Below are 16491 nucleotides of genomic sequence, written 5' to 3' on the forward strand. Positions count from 1 at the left end.
ATCTTGTGTATATAGAATCGGGGAAAGCAAGCTCATGTAAACGTACTTTTACAAAAGTCTTAACTTTGTCACGAAAACAAAAATCTATGCTTTTTCATATTTGTCAATGTTCTCACACTTTCAAAGAATATATTAGCTTAGTCACTTTCTTATTTTTTTTACAAAACAAAATATCGAAGTCTTGAAAGTTGAATCCATATTATTGTAAATGTACATAAGAGTTTGTGATTACATATTTAGTGATTCTTGTATATGTGTTCAAGAAAGTTTCAATGGCTTAGCGGTATATGCTCTATATTTATGTCATACTAACCCGGGTTCGATCCTGTCCTTTGCATTTTTTTTTCATTTTTTACGAAAAAATAAATGAGATGACGTGGCAACTTCGGGCTCTCTGATTGGATGATTATATATGCTGATGTGGACACTCTAAGAGGGGTTTATATCTCCCTTTTAGTATAGTATAGATATGATTAATGTATTTATATACTATAAAATGACAATGTAAAGTCCATATGAGCTTTAATTTTGTTCAAAATGAACTAACTAGTTCAAATAAAACAACTAACTACGGAACGTCAATAATATCTAAGTTAATTATGCAAAAGGAGTTACACTCACAATCTAAAAATAAATACATACATTTATATTGAAATAAATAAATAATTATCATGTAGCCATTTATTAGATGAACAAATATTTTATCCGTAACTTCAATCAGTTAATTTTGTGTGTAGTATATACATTTTCTCAAAGGATAAACAAACACTTTCGCTTATATGGTTGAAAAGAATTTTTTTTTTGTCAACCCCATCACAATTAACAGAAGATGATTTGACACTAATTTCCATATTCCTCACATAAAGCCAGATTAGATGTCAGTTTTGCCATATAGTTTAAGCAGTCTGACCCGTATTAGTTTTTTTCTTGTTAAGACACTCGTATTAGTTTATAATATTTGAACAAATTTAATATACATGGCCCATGCTTTTATTTTGTCATATGTGTTGTGGGCACAGAGACGCTTTAGCTTGAAGTTATGAGCACATTTAAAGTGGCAATAATGCATTATCATTCACCTATGAAATTCCATAACATTTTCAAAGTTGTTAAGCAGATTAGATGGTAGAGCCAATGAACAAAAACAAACAAAATTAATTTATCAAAATATGTAATCATGTTGTTCATGGAAAAGAGATGGTATACTTTTTGGAAATAGATGAGTATTCATTCCCACGGGATTCTGAATCAACAACCCTAATCATCATTTTCATTACAAAACCTTGTCTTTTCTTTAATTTATGCCACATTTTCAAAACAAAATGTTATGATTGTGGGGTGAAAATGGTGGAGAGTTGGAGGACAGCCCATATGCCCATTGACCTTTCCTTTTTTCTGTAACCAGAGTGGATTTTTGTTCTTATTCACTCTTCTATAAGCTGAAGCTGATGTAAAAACTGAAGTTAGTAGTCTACACAATTAATTTTGTGTATTAACACACAATATATACATTTCTTGAATCCTAGCTTATGAGTTCTGAATTATAACGGGCCCAAGTTGTTCATATATTACGAGATAAGAATTAACCAGTTTTTCTCGTATCTTGTGGAACCAACATTTTGGAAAGACTTGAATAGACAGAAATGGTAACTTCTGAAACCCTATCAACAGAAAGATGAGGAAAAAACATATAGATCTTGAGATTGTTTCGTATACAACCAAATTATAAATGATTTGGTCGTTGAAACGGTGGAAAAGTCATTTTCCACAACCAAATAACAAGTAGGAACTTGGAACCTGAAGATTGCAGTTTACATTCTAAGTGGGGTCAAAGTTTATTTACAACATGAAGTTTATATTAATAAGAACTGGTGGGTTACAAACTGTAGTAACCACATCCGGAAGTCCTAAAGATTATTGTAATATTCTTCGATGCCTTTAGCTAGCAACAAAACATTTTCTTTTTATATCTGCACTCTGAGATAGTAGTATAAGCTCAAAGATTATGGTAACACTTTTTTTTTTGTAACTTAAGATTATGGTAACACTTCGTTACCTTTCTTATCAGAATCAAGACTTTCATTCACAGTATAAAATCAAATATTTTCGAACATTTTATAACTTTCATATGACAATTCTTATTTTTTGTCTTTGATTCCGGCTACAACAGTATGACTGTTTTATCCTAATTCAAAGTTCAAACAACATATTCTTATTTCATAACAATATTTATTAGTGTTAATAAACCAACTTCCATGATAATTTTATCTGATGTGTGTGATATAACAAACTAAGTCCCACATTGGAGAATTAGACAAGGAGTGTCTAATATATAAAGAGATGTCCAACTCTAATAGTACGAGGCCTTTTGGGATGGAAACCAAAAGTAAATCCATGCGGGCTTGCCAATTAGGCCCAAAGTGGACAATATCGTACTAATCGGATAATACATAGTTGGACACGAGATTTCACAATCCCAACAATTGGTATCAGAGCCGGTTGACGAGAAATCTGCAAGAAAGATCGAAATACCCTTTGAGTAATAAATGAGTGATGAATGGGTATCCTATGAGTTAGGAATGAGAGGTGTGTGGCAGAAATCAAGTCAGAAGATTTTGGAAGTCAGTTGTGGGACACGAGATGAAAGTGATTCTTAGTTTGAAGGGGAGAATGTGATATAACAAACTAAGTCCCACATTGGAGAATTAGACAAGGAGTGTCTAATATATAAAGAGATGTCCAACTCTAATAGTACGAGACCTTTTGGGATGGAAACCAAAAGTAAATCCATGCGGGCTTGCCAATTAAGCCCAAAGTGGACAATATCGTATTAATAATCGGATAATACAGAGTTGGATACGGGATTTCATAATCACAACAATGTGCAACCTTTACTATGGAGCTCCACGACGATCTGGCCCGATTACGGGTTTAAAGAGCAATTATAAAGGTAACGGGTTTGTTTATTCATATTGTACAAGTATACGGCTAATTTAGAAACGTACAAAAGTATGAGACCTTAAAAAAAGTATGTAAGAAAAATAATAACTGTTCCATTATTAAACACTTTTGTAATAACTTGCAAGTAATAGTAAGCGCCGTTTCCGGCTTACAGAGCAAGAAAACTAGGCGGCGAAAATGGACATCAGAATCCTTAACGGTGGCGGCGGAGAGCAGCTGGAGACTTTCGAAGAAGCTGGTGCTGCTACAGCGACCAATCTCGGCAATAAGAAACCATCCATGTCACCATCAGTTTCCTCGTCCTCTGTCTCTTCTTCCACATCGGTGGGGAGAGCTGAGCCGGTGATTGATTCGTTTGAGGAGGAGGATGAGTTTGAGTGGGTGGCTGTTGAAAGAGAGGATAAAGCTCCGGAGATTGAGGAAGTTGAGCATGCTTTCTCTGCACTTCAACTGTGAGTTTTGAAAGGTTGTTTCTTTACATGTATTAAGGGTTCTCAAGATTAAAAAGGAAGTCATCTTTATATGTTAGGATGTTCAATGAAGATGATGGTGATAAATCAGAAGACCAAGTTTCAGATCAGTCGGAGTTTGTAGATTGGATTGAGCCTCCATTGCAGCTCTGCAATACTAGTCTTCTGCAGCCTTATATGCTGGACAGATTCTACGACGCCTTTCATCTGTTTCAGACGGATCCCTCAGTTCAGGTTCTGTATTGTTTGATAGCTGTCTTGAGTTCCATCATTTGCTAAAGATGTTTGAAAAGAAACATTTGGTGTCTACTGTTGTTTGCAGAGAATGGTTATGTCATTGGCTTCAGACAGGGCTGTTTGGGATGCGGTGATGAACAATGAGGTTGTCCGTGAGCTCATTACCAACGGTAAGAGATATATAAAAGTGGACTGTTGTTGGGTTCTAAACGATGATGATTATGTGAATACTTTTCATTGATTTTATAAAGCAGCTGAGAGTGACAGGTCAGAAGAAGAGACTGTTTTATCCGTGAACTTCATAAGGAGGCTGCTTCAGAGAAGTGCCGTCAAAATCATGGACGCAATGGAAGTAGTCACAAAGTACGTCACCGACCTCTTCAGTGGAGATGATGATACGGTTGTTCCTGGAGATGAGACGGTTGTGTTAGCCACAGGTGCTGCGCCAGCAATAGAGAAGCTTCAGATGACGGTTCTGCTCACCATTGTTGTTTTGCTTATCGTGTTCATAACCAGAGCCACAAGAGCTAGATAGTATAAAACACTCATGGTCCATCGCCTGTGTTAGAATTGTATAAGAGATCTCTGCAGCTGTGATCCTTGTGCTACTATTTGTTGTAATAAAAGAAAAACAGTGATTTCAAACACAACATATACATCATTTGAAATCATTAATCCCAGCTAAATTAGATGTAAGAATAAAGTTACATTCACATTTTGTTTTCTGAACGACTTTGGAATCAGTTCTGATCAATAGCAAATTACAGTTGATCTGCTGCATAAACTTCAGATGAACGAGTGATCAAAACAGAACACAACACCTTACAGTTTCTTTTGAAGAGAAAAGAAAATTATGAGAGTTTTTATGTACAGTGCAGAGCCACCAAGCCATCCATGACGACACCAGTGATTGCTTTCACCCTGGTATTTTAGGTGCTTGAGCTACCGAGATCAAAGTCCATTGTGTAATCATACTCGATCGTTGGAATAACTGATGCCATGAACTTCAAGAACAGGAATAGGTACCTGGAAAAGAATAGCAAAATGGTGTAATCAGCAAAAGGCCCAAATGAACTATAAGAAGAGCTGTTTTTTTGCAATATAAACCACTCTCTCACTTGTCAACTTCAGGTTCTACTCCACGCGACATTAATACATCAATGATCTTCTTCATAACAGCTCCATGTCGACATGGATGGACTGAAGCATGTTTCCCAGGCAAGTGTGGATGATCTTCAATTGTCACCTGTTGTAGTTTTTTTTTTTTAACAGAGGATTGCACAATTAATCTACTACATTGGTCAGACTCAGAGGATTTACAAAGTTTTATTTAGCTTCGTCTCATTTTTACCGTCTTACGAGCATGGTCTTGGCTTACATCCTCCATTACAAGTTCAGGTTGCAGCAGCATCCTTGACTACAAGATAGATGGATACATCACAGCTCTTAAGATAGATAAAAAGAGCATAAACAAGCAGCAAAATCCAAGAGTTCTAAGATGAAAAATAAAAAAGAAACAGGAATTAAATAAGATGCAGACCTCATCATAACCGGTCAGCCAAACACGAGGAGTTTGGAAATACTTATCATACCTGAACCAAAGTGAAGTGTTATGAGTTTGCTATTAATCCAAAAGAATGAGTGAGAATCTAGACAATAAAGCAGTGAGAGAGATTCGTTGGGTATGTTAAGACAGGATGCTTACGTTATGCTGATATCATATGTACGAGTTCGGAGAATGTTATCGTCATCTGGTTCATGAGCCACAAGATAAGTTGCCTAGACTCAAAGGAAGATAAAAGATTTGTCAACTGGAAGTCACATGAGATAGTAATTAGTAACGAAGAAGAAAAGAAACTGACCGGATCATTTTCCACCATATTGTCAGCCTCATCAAACTCTTCCATATCTGGAATATCATCATCCTCCTCCTCAGCTCCAAAATAGGTAGGTATCGATCGTATACCTCTTTTCTCGTTTATATCCAAGGCATCCATGGACGGCAAGTTCTCATCTTCACTGCCTTTATCTAAAATCAAAGACAAAACATTAAACCATGAGGAAAGTGAGGCACAAAACTAACATTCACCTTTGGGTTTCCCATGAGTTGCCAGCCAACCATCATCATCCTCATCATCAACCAACACTTCCCCTCCCGCAGCTTCGTATTCCTCTGCCACAGATGCAGCTCTCCGTAGACAAGGTACTGTTCATTCAACCCAATAAAAACTTAAAGAGAAATGTCCATACATAACACAACAAATCAAACATAAAAAAAAAACTCAAATTCACCATTTCTAGTAATCAAAAACTGTTTCTCGGTGGGTAAGTATGACTTCCTCTTGCTTGGGTCACCAGATTCCCTAGTTAAACATCAACTTGATCTCATCACAATCTCACAAAATTCTATATAAAACTCTAAAAGACAATAACTTTATCCCCAAACCAGAGAAACCCATCACCCATATACCTCGAAGATCGAGTTTACAGCTAACCCATATCGTATAATTGCGAAATTCACAAACCTCAAAAATTAAAAATCGCGACTTTGTAATTAACATTCATCAATAAAACTTTTTTTGACTAACCAAGACCAGGTAGGGCACTTGGAGACGAGATTATCGCCGGCGAGGACGAACTCGCTGACGCTGAGGACTCCCTTCTCCTTGAAGGCCGAGGTCGTACGAGGACCTGTGAATCTCTCCACCGTGCCTTTGTATGCTTCATGAAGCTTCTGCGTAAACATTTTAATCTCGCGATGAATTGGAGAATCTGATCAAATTTTAGTTGTTGTCGAGAGAAGGATTATTCTACTCGTATGGAAGACGACTTCTTAATCGGAGATTCGATTGTGTGCACAAGCTATCTTAGAAGATTCCGTCTTCGTTGATCCTCATAATTTTATATATTTACGTTTTGCCCCTTTCTTTTTATATTTTAGTTTTAGAGAGTTTTTAAAATAATTTAAGTGGATTACAAATGTTACATTGATTTTAATTAGAACATTCTAATGAGGTTTATTTATTTTTAACTGAGAAACTCCACTAATATACATTCAAATCACCACAAAACTACTCAAATTTAACATTGAACTAAAATTACAATTTCAAAAATTGAGAAATTCCCTAAAATGACAATTTTTAAGTTTTTGTCACAAAAATAGCACTCACTGAAGAAAATGACCAAAATAAGTTTTATTAAAGAGTAAAAATATATTTTTACCTTAAGGTTAACTATAAACTTAGGGTTTAGAGTTAAAGAGGTGGAGTTTTGGGGATTGAGTTTCAAATTTTTAAAAATAAAGAATAAATATTAAAAATTTTAAAATAAAAATGAACTATTTTGGTCATTTTCTTTTTTGAGGACTATTTTTGTGACAAAAACTTAAAAAATTTTATTTGAAAGAATTGCCTACAAGTTCAATAATACTTTTTTTATGTAAATTTCTAAAATTCATATTTGAATAAATAGTGCAATTTTTTTTTAATTTTCATATGAATAAATAACTTCATAACAATTTGAAACACTCATTTTCATCTTTCATGGTTTCACATAACTTGAGATTATATGTTTGGGAGATTAACTACTAACAGAAGTGGTTCCTTGGCATACACGCTTCCTAGTCAGTTTCCCCCAGAACCAATGCTTCTCCCAAAGTCCAGCCACCTTCTCGATCGGAACATTCTTAGTCTCCGGCAGAAACAGCTGCACCGCCACCGTCATTACCCCCACCCACCCTCCATAAAAGAAGAAAATCCCCGCTTGGAACTTGCACAACATCGGTGGCACGCTTTGAGCCACAGCAAAAGTAAACACAAAACTAACCGCCACCGTCACACTCTGCGCCGCTGACCTAATCTCCAACGGAAAGATCTCGCTCGGTACAAGCCACCCTAGTGGACCCCACGACCACCCAAACCCCGCCACGTATACACACACCAAAACCACAACCGCGTAACCGTACGTTTCCCCGATCACACCGTCGCGAGCCTCAGCCACCATGATGATCACACCGATGATAACTTGCGACGCAAGCATCTGCAACCCTCCTAGCAGAAACAGAGTCTTTCTACCGATTCTGTCGACCACAAGCATCGACAAGAACGTCGAAGCTGTTCCCACGATCCCGCTCACGAGCGTCGACATCAGCGAACCGCTCTCCCCAAACCCGACGGTTCGAAACAGAACCGGTGCGTAGAAAGCGACGACGTTGATGCCCGTAACCTGCTGAAAGAACGGTATAGCAAAAGCCATCGCTAACTCAGGCCTGTATCTTGTCTGGAGCAAGTTCAAGAACCCATGTTGTGCGTTTGAGTTTGACTCAGAACTGGCTTCAACGAGATCGGCAAGCTCGTCTTGTACGTCGTTTGTTCCGCGGATACGACGTAGCATGAGCTCGGCCTTGTGAACGTCCCCGGTGGTTTGTATGATACTGTTTGGCGTCTCCGGGAGAAAGAGTGAGCCTAACGTGAGGATTGAAGCTGGAACCGCGGCTGTGGCTAAAGAGATTCTCCAACCGTAGCCTTCTTTGATCTTTTGAGTTTCGTAGTTGGTGAAGTTTGCAGTTAGAAACCCTATTCCGATGCAGAGCTGGAAGCCATTGCTGATTGCTCCTCTGTATCTCGCCGGAGCCATCTCCGACAGATATAGAGGAACCGACTGTACAAACACAAACAAACATAAACAAACAACTCTTGTTCTAAAAATCAGTTTATACGGCGTTTAAGCACATGTCTATGCACCAATCCCTTCTAAAGCAGCTAACTACTGTTTAATAATTTTTAAAACATTTATAGATATTGTGACCATGTTCACATATCACATTGTCCAACTAAATGGAAATATATTGTAGAGCAAGATGTGTATCTTGTGAACTAATTGTTGTGAAGTGAATTCTATGAAGTCTATGAAATCCAAACCAAAAATATTATAGAAATTTTATTGTGATAAAGATTAGTTAATTTAGATGATTTAGATAAGTTATATTCCTAGTTAAATATGTCTAAGTCTTGTGTATATACAACTCTCTTGTAAGATATTAAGACAACACAATAAATATTTGGTCCTATCTCTACTTTACACAACTCGTACCTGGTTTGTGAATCCAACTCCTACACCTAGCAAGAGACGTGCAATGATGAGCATAGCAACGTTTTGAGCAGAGCCGCCGAGAGCAGAGCCAGCGAGAAAAGCCACGCCGCCTAGAAATATAGAGGGCTTGCGACCCCACGAACGAGTCACTGACGAAGCTAACAGAGTAGCTATGAAACCGGAAACGTAGAGAGAAGACGTGAAGGACGTAAGAAGTTGGCTATTGAAAAGGCAATAGTGGTTCTTGTTGTTATGGCTTCTTCTTATTCTATCTTCTTCTTGGAGCTTATATACTTTTGGAAAAAATCTTTCAAGAAATGGCCCCATTGACATCACTCCACCTACGTAGGTCATTACATGATTTCCATATTATATCTAAAAACACGTTTAAGAAATCCATTTTAATTTATCAGCCACATAAACCAATTTGCTTACGTTTTCTTTCTAGTTTTAATGTATACTTTTCTCATGTCAGCTATAGTTATGTCAATCATTTTTTATAAATGAGAATACAACCACAAAACATGGATTTGAAACGATCGAAAACTATAAAGTATATGTTATATATGTAAACCTGAAACTCCGATGTCGTAGCCGAAGATGACACCTCCCATGGCGGCCATAACACATGAAGCCACCACAAAATAAGTTATCTTCCCGCCAGATTTTGATGCAGCCATGGCTCCTTTTCTTGATTCTTTTTCTTCCATGTCCACGTAGAGAGACAGATCAGACAAAACACAAGTGATAACTTTTCTTCAAAAGAAACTAAAACCAAGCTATAATTCCAAGAAATGGCCAAATAAATCTCTCTTAGAGTAGATTTTAGTCTATATCATCTTAATGTTGATGAGTTTCGAGGTATGCAAACTTGTTGGACCACTGGAGTGTCTTTTTTGGACTCGAGTGTGGAACTCTTGGTTGTTGTTTGGCTAATGAGAAATCTATAGTGCACAATAGTAAGAATAGACATGTGAAGAAAGACTTTTCTATTGCGTAGACAAGTCAAAAGTTTATTTGTTTCTTTATTTTGCCTACTACAATCATTATCTTTTTGTTTGTTGTTTGATTTAACATTTGATTTGATGAAGAAAGAGGAGATGATTATCTTCTTAAAGTAAACGATTGGATGATAAGCTCTGGAGATGAGATCGGACCCACTAAGTTGCATGTTTTGATTGTTTAATAATCCAATAATAGAAGAACGGCATTGGAGTGTCGAGTGTGATTATGCAGAAACGGTAAAACCCTATCAAATAATGGAAACCGGAGCTTGATCCGCGCCGATTTTGATTTTTACTTTTGTTTAATAAATTATTTTTAATTTTTTTTACACAAATATTTTTTTTTAATTATTTGAATATTTTTAGGTTTTTACGAACCTATCCGGACCTAGAAGGATCGACTCGAATCCCGTCCGAAAATCTATAATATTAAAATAAAGTTTAATTTTAGAATTCAAAAACCTAATATCCAAAAAAATTGATTCATACTTGAACGGATACATGGATGATTTTAGCTGATTCTACAAAAAAAAATGTTAGCCGTTTTGAAATCTTGTCACGAATAAATTAATTTAATTCAAACCTGTAAAATTATTATAGTTAAGAAGTAAAATAAATTATGTCGAATTACTATAATAGAAAGGGGAAAAAAGCAAAATGTGATAGAATACTTTAAAATATGTAAATTATGTTTTATACTTTGTAATAAATGATGACAAATTAATCAGAAAATAAGATAAATTAAGTGATTAAAATTAGTTAAAAAAGAATAAAAATCTGTAAACCACTTGAAAATATGCAAATATTATTTTCTACTTCAATTTTAATAGAATATATGTGGAGTAATATGTTGGCAGATTAATATATAGGGTAAAATGTATGATAACAAATGACAGTTTTATGGAAAATTTTCTTATTAGTTTTATTCCTTGTAGTTTTTGTATTTCACTATGTTCTGAACTTCTGCAACAGTAGACATGATGGGCGGATTCACAAAAAAAAAAAAAAAAAAAAAAAGACATGATGGGCGAAAATATCAAATTAGAATTTAGTTCTCAATTACGTTAATGAGAAAAAGACGAAGGACTAACAAATAAGTTTATTTAAAAAAAAAAAACTGGAAAATGTTTAGATTTTGACGGCTCCACCTCTAAAAATTCTACACGTGGCACTAATACGGAAGAAAAATCAAAAGGATGACTTTCCTATTCAAAATTCAAAGCCCAGAGAAAATTTAAAAGGGTGGAACTTTTGTTTCTCCTGGGACGATCTCGTCGTCTTTGATCGTCTCGAGGGATTGGGTTCGATCGTCTCAAATTTCTCTGAGGACTTTTAAAAGGTTCTGATGATCGATTGCTCTTGTCACTTTGTTATTTTCGATTGTCCGTTGATTTGATTGGTTAGAGATTATAGGTTTAGGGTTTATGGTTGGTTTCTAAAAAGTTATCTCCTTTTTGAAATGTTGTGTTCAAAGGTTTTGTTTCTTCTATAGAAAAACTGTATATGATTGGATGGAGCTGAGCTGATGACTTTTAGTTTTAGATAATTTTATTTATTTATAAGATTGATTACAACGAATAGTAGGGCCTATGTGTTTGTGTCATAATCAAACATAGTTTGCTAAAGAATAGTGAGTATTGAGAGTTTATGAAGCCTTTTTTTTTGTTTATTGATCTAAACAGGTTTAAAGTGATTTGTTTCAAAGCGATGCCTTCTCTCATCTCACAGCAATGGCAGGAGAGAACTAGTGGATTCTTTTCTTCCTCAGGTTTAGATAGTTTATACACTAACTAACGTCTTTACTCTCTGTGTGAGTATGTGTTTGTGGTTGAAGGAAGGCTTACTATTGTTTTATGCTGTGGAATAGGAACGAAGCTTAGGGAAGCTAGGCAATCAGCTGGTGCTTTTGTCGGGGAAGTGGCTAAGGATGCGAAAGTGAACGTTACCGATGTTGCTGAAAGAGTTGGGTCGTTGTTCAAAAGCAGGTGGGCGATTCTTCAGCAGCCTGCAACTAGACACGCTGTGCAAGAACACCTCATAACAGCTGCTGCCACAACTGGGACTTTGGTCAGGAAAGGTATCACTGAGACTAAAGAAAAGGTTTCCGTTGGAAAGATCAAAGTGGAAGAGGTAATTTATTCAAATAAAATAACTTCTCCAACTTTCATTTTCCAACGTGTGAGAGAGCTAATGTTCTTTTGATGTTCGTTTTTCTTTTAAGGCGGCAAAAAAGACTGCACAAAAGAGCAAGACTCTTTTGACGGATATCGAAAGATGGCAGAAGGTATGTGAGACTTGCATCTGATCCTAGCTGTTGATTTGAGTTTTGTCTCTAATGTTTGATTCTTTGTAAACCTGCAGGGAGTTGCCAGCTCAGATGGTAAGATAGTCGCGGTTTATGCATTTATAGACGTTGGTTAATCATTCTAAGTTTATGCTTTGCTTGTATTTTGTGCTCAGTGTTTGGTGTTGCGATTGAGGTCACTGTCCAGCGGCAGGAGTCGACCAGGCCTATTCCAATAATATTGATCAAGTGCGCAGACTATCTCATATTAACAGGTAAGAATATTCCAACCAAATTGTGGCTGTACTGCTTATATAGCTCATACGATGTTTCTTCTCCTCAGGACTTAACTCACCGAACTTGTTCAAAACCGAAGGAGACAAAAAGCTGATCCAGCAATTGGTTTCTGCTTACAATCAAGGTAAACCAACGTTGTAACAAGTTTTCTTCTCTGACTCTTATGGCTCAGGGAGGATTCTGTGTTAAACTAGTCACTTGTTTGTCAGATCCTAGCGCGTCAATACCTGAAGGCGTGAATCCAGTTGATGTCGCTGCCCTCATGAAATACTATCTCGCAAGCCTTCCAACACCACTAACAACTTTTGAGCTTTATAATGAAATCAAAGATGCAAGGTCAAGCGTTAACAGAATGAGAAAGTCACTCCAAAAGCTTTCCAGTGTGAACTATAATACACTTGAGTTCGTAACTGCGTTGTTACTTCGTGTGAGCGAGAAATCACAGCTCAACAAGGTAGGAATGTCTTCTCTATAATCACTCAACGTAGTTATAAGTTAACACTGGCTTGTAATCTTGATGATTGAGAATCGTTTTCTTGGACTTGGACAGATGGATTCACACAGCCTAGCTATGGAGATGGCTCCGGTGATCATGTGGCGAGAAGACAAGAGGCCTGAGTCTTATAGGGAATATTGGAGACGCCCATCAAGGAGTCCTAAGAAAAGCAACGACTTTGAAACTGCTACTCCATGGGACTTACTCTCAGGTAAACAAAAACCGCAATAAAGAACTTAGCTTTTATACTATCTATCATAAAAAAAGCAGAGTTCCATTGTGGTCATAATTATCGTCGATGATTACAGATGAAGGAGAAGGTGTAGATGCATCTTCATCAATCCCTCTAGATGATATTGTTCAAGTTGATTTTGGTGCGGTCGAGGTTGTGCAGTGCCTGATTGAACATCATAACGCGATTTTCACGGATGCAGACGAGACTGTATGGAGGTGAAAACAACAGCTTGCCAGTCTTTCTCTAATGGTCCCCAGATTCAAGTCAGTGGTTTCTCAATTTGTGGACCAAACGAGAAGAACATATGCATTGTTGATGTGGATGATGATTAACTAGTGGTTTTAGTAAATAAGCTTTGTTTCATATGGTTTTTGTGTAACATTGTTTTGATAAGTAAGAATTCAATTTTCTGATTACTTTCTTCTATATGAAACATAAAGCAATCACCTTGCTATTAACGCAACTAGCTTAACCTTGCCGATCAGAGAACACAGCTGATTGTGTTTTCTTTGCCAACTCCAAACCGATTAAACCGAACCATATAGTACTGGCAGTTATCTGAGTCATGAGCTCTTTCACCAACTCCAAACCGATTCAAACCGAACCGTATATACTGGCAGTTATTTGAGTCATGAGCAGACCAATGAACATAAAGTCAATAGAGCAAGACAGATAACTTTTGTAGCTTCTAAAGCTCACAGGTCATGGCGAGAAGCTATCTTTCGATTATTCTCTCTACTCTCCTTCTGTTTCTGCCTCTACTGACGGTAAGTGACTTCTGAAAATCTCAATTCAGTTGGAACTGGGGAATAAAAATCGAAACTTTGATCACTTTATGAGTTAGGTAGGTGAACCAGTCATGACAAAAGGGTGATCGTACTCTAGATTTTGCTAATTTTGAATGCTTTTCTTATTTTGGATGTACATACTCTGAAAACCGGATCCTTAACTAGGTTCTGTCTGAATGGTTTTGGTTTCAGGCAGCTGAAGCGGAGTTGGGGAAACCAAAGAAGTTCCCAGTAGTGGTGAGCACTTGGCCTTTCATAGAAGCGGTTAGAGCAGCTTGGAGAGTAGCTAATAATGGAAGCTCTGCAGTAGAAGCTGTTGTGGAAGGTTGTTCTGCTTGTGAGGAACTCCGCTGTGACGGTACAGGTAAAAAGCCTATCAAAAACATTTGTTTATGTAACTTTACTTTTTGCAAAGTGATAAATTTTATTTTGATTAGTTGGGCCTGGAGGAAGTCCTAATGAGAACGGTGAAACCATGCTTGATGCTTTAATCATGGACGGGGTAATAAATAATTAAATCCCTTCCAGTAAAAATGCATCAAAGATCTTGAAGAAAATGACTCTCAAGTCTGTTTGGAGATTCTTAGGTGACTATGGAGGTTGGAGCTGTTGCTGCAATGCGGTATGTCAAAGACGGTATAAGAGCTGCGTGGCTTGTGATGAAGCACTCTCAACACACGTTGTTAGCTGGAGAAGGAGCATCAGCTTTTGCTATCTCCATGGGTCTTCCTGGACCTATGAACCTGAGCTCCCCTGAATCTTTAAAGAAGTGGTTGGACTGGAAAGAGAATCGGTGTCAGCCCAATTTTAGAAAGAACGTTGTCCCTGCGAACGGCTGTGGACCTTACAAGCCGAAACATGGTGGTATGGATGTTTCTACTGAGTCTTGTGAGATGGGAACAATAGAGTATAGACTTCCTCCTCTTGTTGGTCCTCACAACCATGATACCATATCGATGGCTGTTATTGACAAGGTAAGGATGAGTTTCAGTCTCTTATACATCTTTTTTTTTTTGACATGAAGAGATAAACTGAGTGTAGTCCTTTTAAATAGATGGGGCATATAGCTGTTGGGACATCCACCAACGGTGCAACATTCAAGATTCCCGGAAGGTAATGCCCTGACTCTCTTATTTCATGCAAAGATTTAAAAGAAAAAACCATTTTTAAGTCTTGATTATGAAACACAGGGTGGGTGATGGGCCTATAGCGGGCTCATCAGCCTATGCTGATGATGAAGTAGGTGGGTGTGGTGCAACTGGAGATGGAGACATCATGATGCGCTTCCTTCCCTGGTAATCATCACCCAATCTCTGTGAGCAAAGCTATAGATTTTGTTTTTTCTAGCTTAAAGCAAGCTAATGATCCAGACATGCTTTTCTTGGTTGTTTGCATTGGTCACACTGATGAATCATGTCTATTAACGTGCATGCACTGTATGGCATGTTTAAGTTAAAAGTTAAATGGTTATTATTATTATTATTTTTTCTTGATTGTTACTTATGATGGTTCTTCCTCTGGTTTACTTGGCTGTGGTTTAAGTTACCAAGTCGTGGAGAGCATGAGACAAGGAATGAAACCAGAGCAAGCTGCTAAGGACGCGGTCTCGAGAATCGCTAGGAAGTTTCCTGATTTTGTGGGAGCGGTTGTTGCTGTTGACAAGAACGGGTCTCACGCAGGAGCTTGCCATGGCTGGACCTTTCAGTACTCAGTCCGGGACCCTAACATGGACGATGTTCAAGTCTTCACGGTTCTCCCATGAAAAAAAAAAAAACAGGTAAATTTTGTGTTACTAAGAATCATATTTGATTGATTCATATCAAATGAGTTTCTTGAAATTTTTAGTATTGATAAAAAAAAAAAAATTCCTTTGCAGCCAGGCTTTAAAAAAGATAAAGAAACGCCACGAAGTTCATGTCTGGAAATACGGAACGGCAAGCTCGTTGGAGAATATTCTGAATTATTGTTTCTTTAAAACAAAAATCTGCTCCCCATTGGCCAGGCAAGGAGACTCAGGAACCTCTATTATTATTATTATTGTTCCTGTAAACAACAGAACATATATGCTTAGTTGACTTCATGTAGTTTTGTGATTAAATATTAAATATTTGTCAAACATACGAGCTACATAAAGCTTGGGGAATTCCTTGGTATATCCTCGACGGTTCTATATTAATTCTCAACTTATTGCAAGTTTTTCATTAATAAAGAAGATAGATATATACAAATCATGTTATAGTTCTAGTTTTGTTAGAATATGTAATCATAGAATATAGTAAAAAATGGTTAGAAAAGACGTGACAGAAGGGAAGGGGAATATCATGTAGACAACAACTACATCATAATAATGACACCCTGTAATTTCAAGGTTCATCTCAATATCTAATTCATAAACTCTCTTTTTTTTTAAACACCATCTAATTCATAAACTCAAACTAAAGTATTAAACATAAAATAATATACATGTCCATGTAAGGGTGGTCTTGAGATAAAACTCAAAAAACATCAAGTTTTATACGTTAAAATTTATACAAAAGTTTAAAGGTATCAAATTTGGTGATGTAAAGGACTGTGCATATGTCCATGAATCATGCTCACAGAGAAACAGTCGTTGCTGAGTAATAATGG

General features: G+C 36.9%; 5 protein-coding genes across 10 annotated transcripts; 3 read left to right on the forward strand and 2 right to left on the reverse strand.

Moving 5' to 3' along the window:
- Window positions 1-2969: 2969 nt before the first annotated feature.
- LOC106439916 lies at window positions 2970-4339 on the forward strand. Of its 2 annotated transcripts, none has more exons than XM_013881463.3 (4): window positions 2970-3413; window positions 3491-3665; window positions 3754-3838; window positions 3920-4339. In XM_013881463.3, exons 1-4 carry the CDS (start codon window positions 3139-3141, stop codon window positions 4201-4203), a joined length of 819 nt encoding a protein of 272 aa, XP_013736917.1. In that variant the 5' UTR covers window positions 2970-3138; the 3' UTR covers window positions 4204-4339. The 2 variants fall into 2 exon arrangements, with proteins under 2 accessions (XP_013736917.1, XP_013736918.1); XM_013881464.3 differs by having other exon boundaries at window positions 3923-4339.
- On the reverse strand, window positions 4323-6600 carry LOC106439915 (autophagy-related protein 3). 2 transcript variants are annotated; one of them, XM_013881462.3, is made up of 9 exons: window positions 6257-6600; window positions 5961-6031; window positions 5758-5874; window positions 5531-5697; window positions 5374-5447; window positions 5209-5260; window positions 5020-5085; window positions 4787-4914; window positions 4323-4694 (listed from the first exon to the last, which is right to left on the reverse strand). In XM_013881462.3, the coding sequence occupies exons 1-9, from the start codon at window positions 6412-6414 to the stop codon at window positions 4598-4600; spliced, it is 930 nt and encodes a 309-aa protein (XP_013736916.1). In that variant the 5' UTR covers window positions 6415-6600; the 3' UTR covers window positions 4323-4597. The 2 variants fall into 2 exon arrangements, with proteins under 2 accessions (XP_013736916.1, XP_048632676.1); XM_048776719.1 differs by lacking the exon at window positions 5961-6031 and having other exon boundaries at window positions 6257-6549.
- A 534-nt stretch (window positions 6601-7134) lies between these two features.
- LOC106442435 (sugar transport protein 3-like) lies at window positions 7135-9691 on the reverse strand. The gene is made up of 3 exons (XM_048776716.1): window positions 9334-9691; window positions 8760-9100; window positions 7135-8327 (listed from the first exon to the last, which is right to left on the reverse strand). The coding sequence occupies exons 1-3, from the start codon at window positions 9467-9469 to the stop codon at window positions 7248-7250; spliced, it is 1557 nt and encodes a 518-aa protein (XP_048632673.1). The 5' UTR covers window positions 9470-9691; the 3' UTR covers window positions 7135-7247.
- A 1252-nt stretch (window positions 9692-10943) lies between these two features.
- Window positions 10944-13491, forward strand: LOC106439908 (uncharacterized Rho GTPase-activating protein At5g61530). The gene is made up of 10 exons (XM_013881449.3): window positions 10944-11102; window positions 11446-11531; window positions 11631-11893; window positions 11985-12047; window positions 12125-12143; window positions 12224-12322; window positions 12391-12468; window positions 12554-12798; window positions 12895-13051; window positions 13149-13491. Exons 2-10 carry the CDS (start codon window positions 11471-11473, stop codon window positions 13292-13294), a joined length of 1131 nt encoding a protein of 376 aa, XP_013736903.1. The 5' UTR covers window positions 10944-11102; window positions 11446-11470; the 3' UTR covers window positions 13295-13491.
- Window positions 13492-13597: 106 nt separating this feature from the next.
- On the forward strand, window positions 13598-16050 carry LOC106439911 (probable isoaspartyl peptidase/L-asparaginase 3). 4 transcript variants are annotated; one of them, XM_013881453.3, is made up of 8 exons: window positions 13598-13842; window positions 14056-14227; window positions 14301-14365; window positions 14451-14837; window positions 14918-14976; window positions 15054-15158; window positions 15406-15640; window positions 15740-16050. In XM_013881453.3, the coding sequence occupies exons 1-7, from the start codon at window positions 13780-13782 to the stop codon at window positions 15623-15625; spliced, it is 1071 nt and encodes a 356-aa protein (XP_013736907.1). In that variant the 5' UTR covers window positions 13598-13779; the 3' UTR covers window positions 15626-15640; window positions 15740-16050. The 4 variants fall into 4 exon arrangements, with proteins under 4 accessions (XP_013736907.1, XP_013736911.1, XP_048632674.1 ...); XM_013881457.3 differs by having other exon boundaries at window positions 15744-16050; XM_048776717.1 differs by having other exon boundaries at window positions 15406-15636; window positions 15737-16050.
- Window positions 16051-16491: the final 441 nt, after the last annotated feature.

Source organism: Brassica napus, chromosome A3 (genome assembly GCF_020379485.1).
Source record: "Brassica napus cultivar Da-Ae chromosome A3, Da-Ae, whole genome shotgun sequence".
Taxonomy (NCBI): Eukaryota; Viridiplantae; Streptophyta; class Magnoliopsida; order Brassicales; family Brassicaceae; genus Brassica; species Brassica napus.

Bases quoted from the DNA above. Each gene is read 5' to 3' on its own strand.
- LOC106439916 (XM_013881463.3), top strand. From the start codon at position 3,139: ATGGACATCAGAATCCTTAACGGTGGCGGCGGAGAGCAGCTGGAGACT. The intron at 3,414-3,490 runs GTGAGTTTTGAA...TTTATATGTTAG, and splicing joins GCTTTCTCTGCACTTCAACT to GATGTTCAATGAAGATGATG. The intron at 3,839-3,919 runs GTAAGAGATATA...GATTTTATAAAG, and splicing joins CCGTGAGCTCATTACCAACG to CAGCTGAGAGTGACAGGTCA.
- LOC106442435 (XM_048776716.1), bottom strand. From the start codon at position 9,469: ATGGAAGAAAAAGAATCAAGAAAAGGAGCCATGGCTGCATCAAAATCT. The intron at 9,101-9,333 runs GTTTACATATAT...TGACCTACGTAG, and splicing joins CTACGACATCGGAGTTTCAG to GTGGAGTGATGTCAATGGGG. The intron at 8,328-8,759 runs GTACGAGTTGTG...GTGTTTGTACAG, and splicing joins GAGTTGGATTCACAAACCAG to TCGGTTCCTCTATATCTGTC.
- LOC106439911 (XM_013881453.3), top strand. From the start codon at position 13,780: ATGGCGAGAAGCTATCTTTCGATTATTCTCTCTACTCTCCTTCTGTTT. The intron at 14,228-14,300 runs GTAAAAAGCCTA...TATTTTGATTAG, and splicing joins ACTCCGCTGTGACGGTACAG to TTGGGCCTGGAGGAAGTCCT. The intron at 14,366-14,450 runs GTAATAAATAAT...GGAGATTCTTAG, and splicing joins ATGCTTTAATCATGGACGGG to GTGACTATGGAGGTTGGAGC.
- LOC106439908 (XM_013881449.3), top strand. From the start codon at position 11,471: ATGCCTTCTCTCATCTCACAGCAATGGCAGGAGAGAACTAGTGGATTC. The intron at 12,323-12,390 runs GTAAGAATATTC...TCTTCTCCTCAG, and splicing joins AGACTATCTCATATTAACAG to GACTTAACTCACCGAACTTG. The intron at 13,052-13,148 runs GTAAACAAAAAC...CGATGATTACAG, and splicing joins TCCATGGGACTTACTCTCAG to ATGAAGGAGAAGGTGTAGAT.
- LOC106439915 (XM_013881462.3), bottom strand. From the start codon at position 6,414: ATGTTTACGCAGAAGCTTCATGAAGCATACAAAGGCACGGTGGAGAGA. The intron at 5,448-5,530 runs GTCAGTTTCTTT...CTTTGAGTCTAG, and splicing joins ATATGGTGGAAAATGATCCG to GCAACTTATCTTGTGGCTCA. The intron at 5,261-5,373 runs GTAAGCATCCTG...ACTTTGGTTCAG, and splicing joins ACATATGATATCAGCATAAC to GTATGATAAGTATTTCCAAA.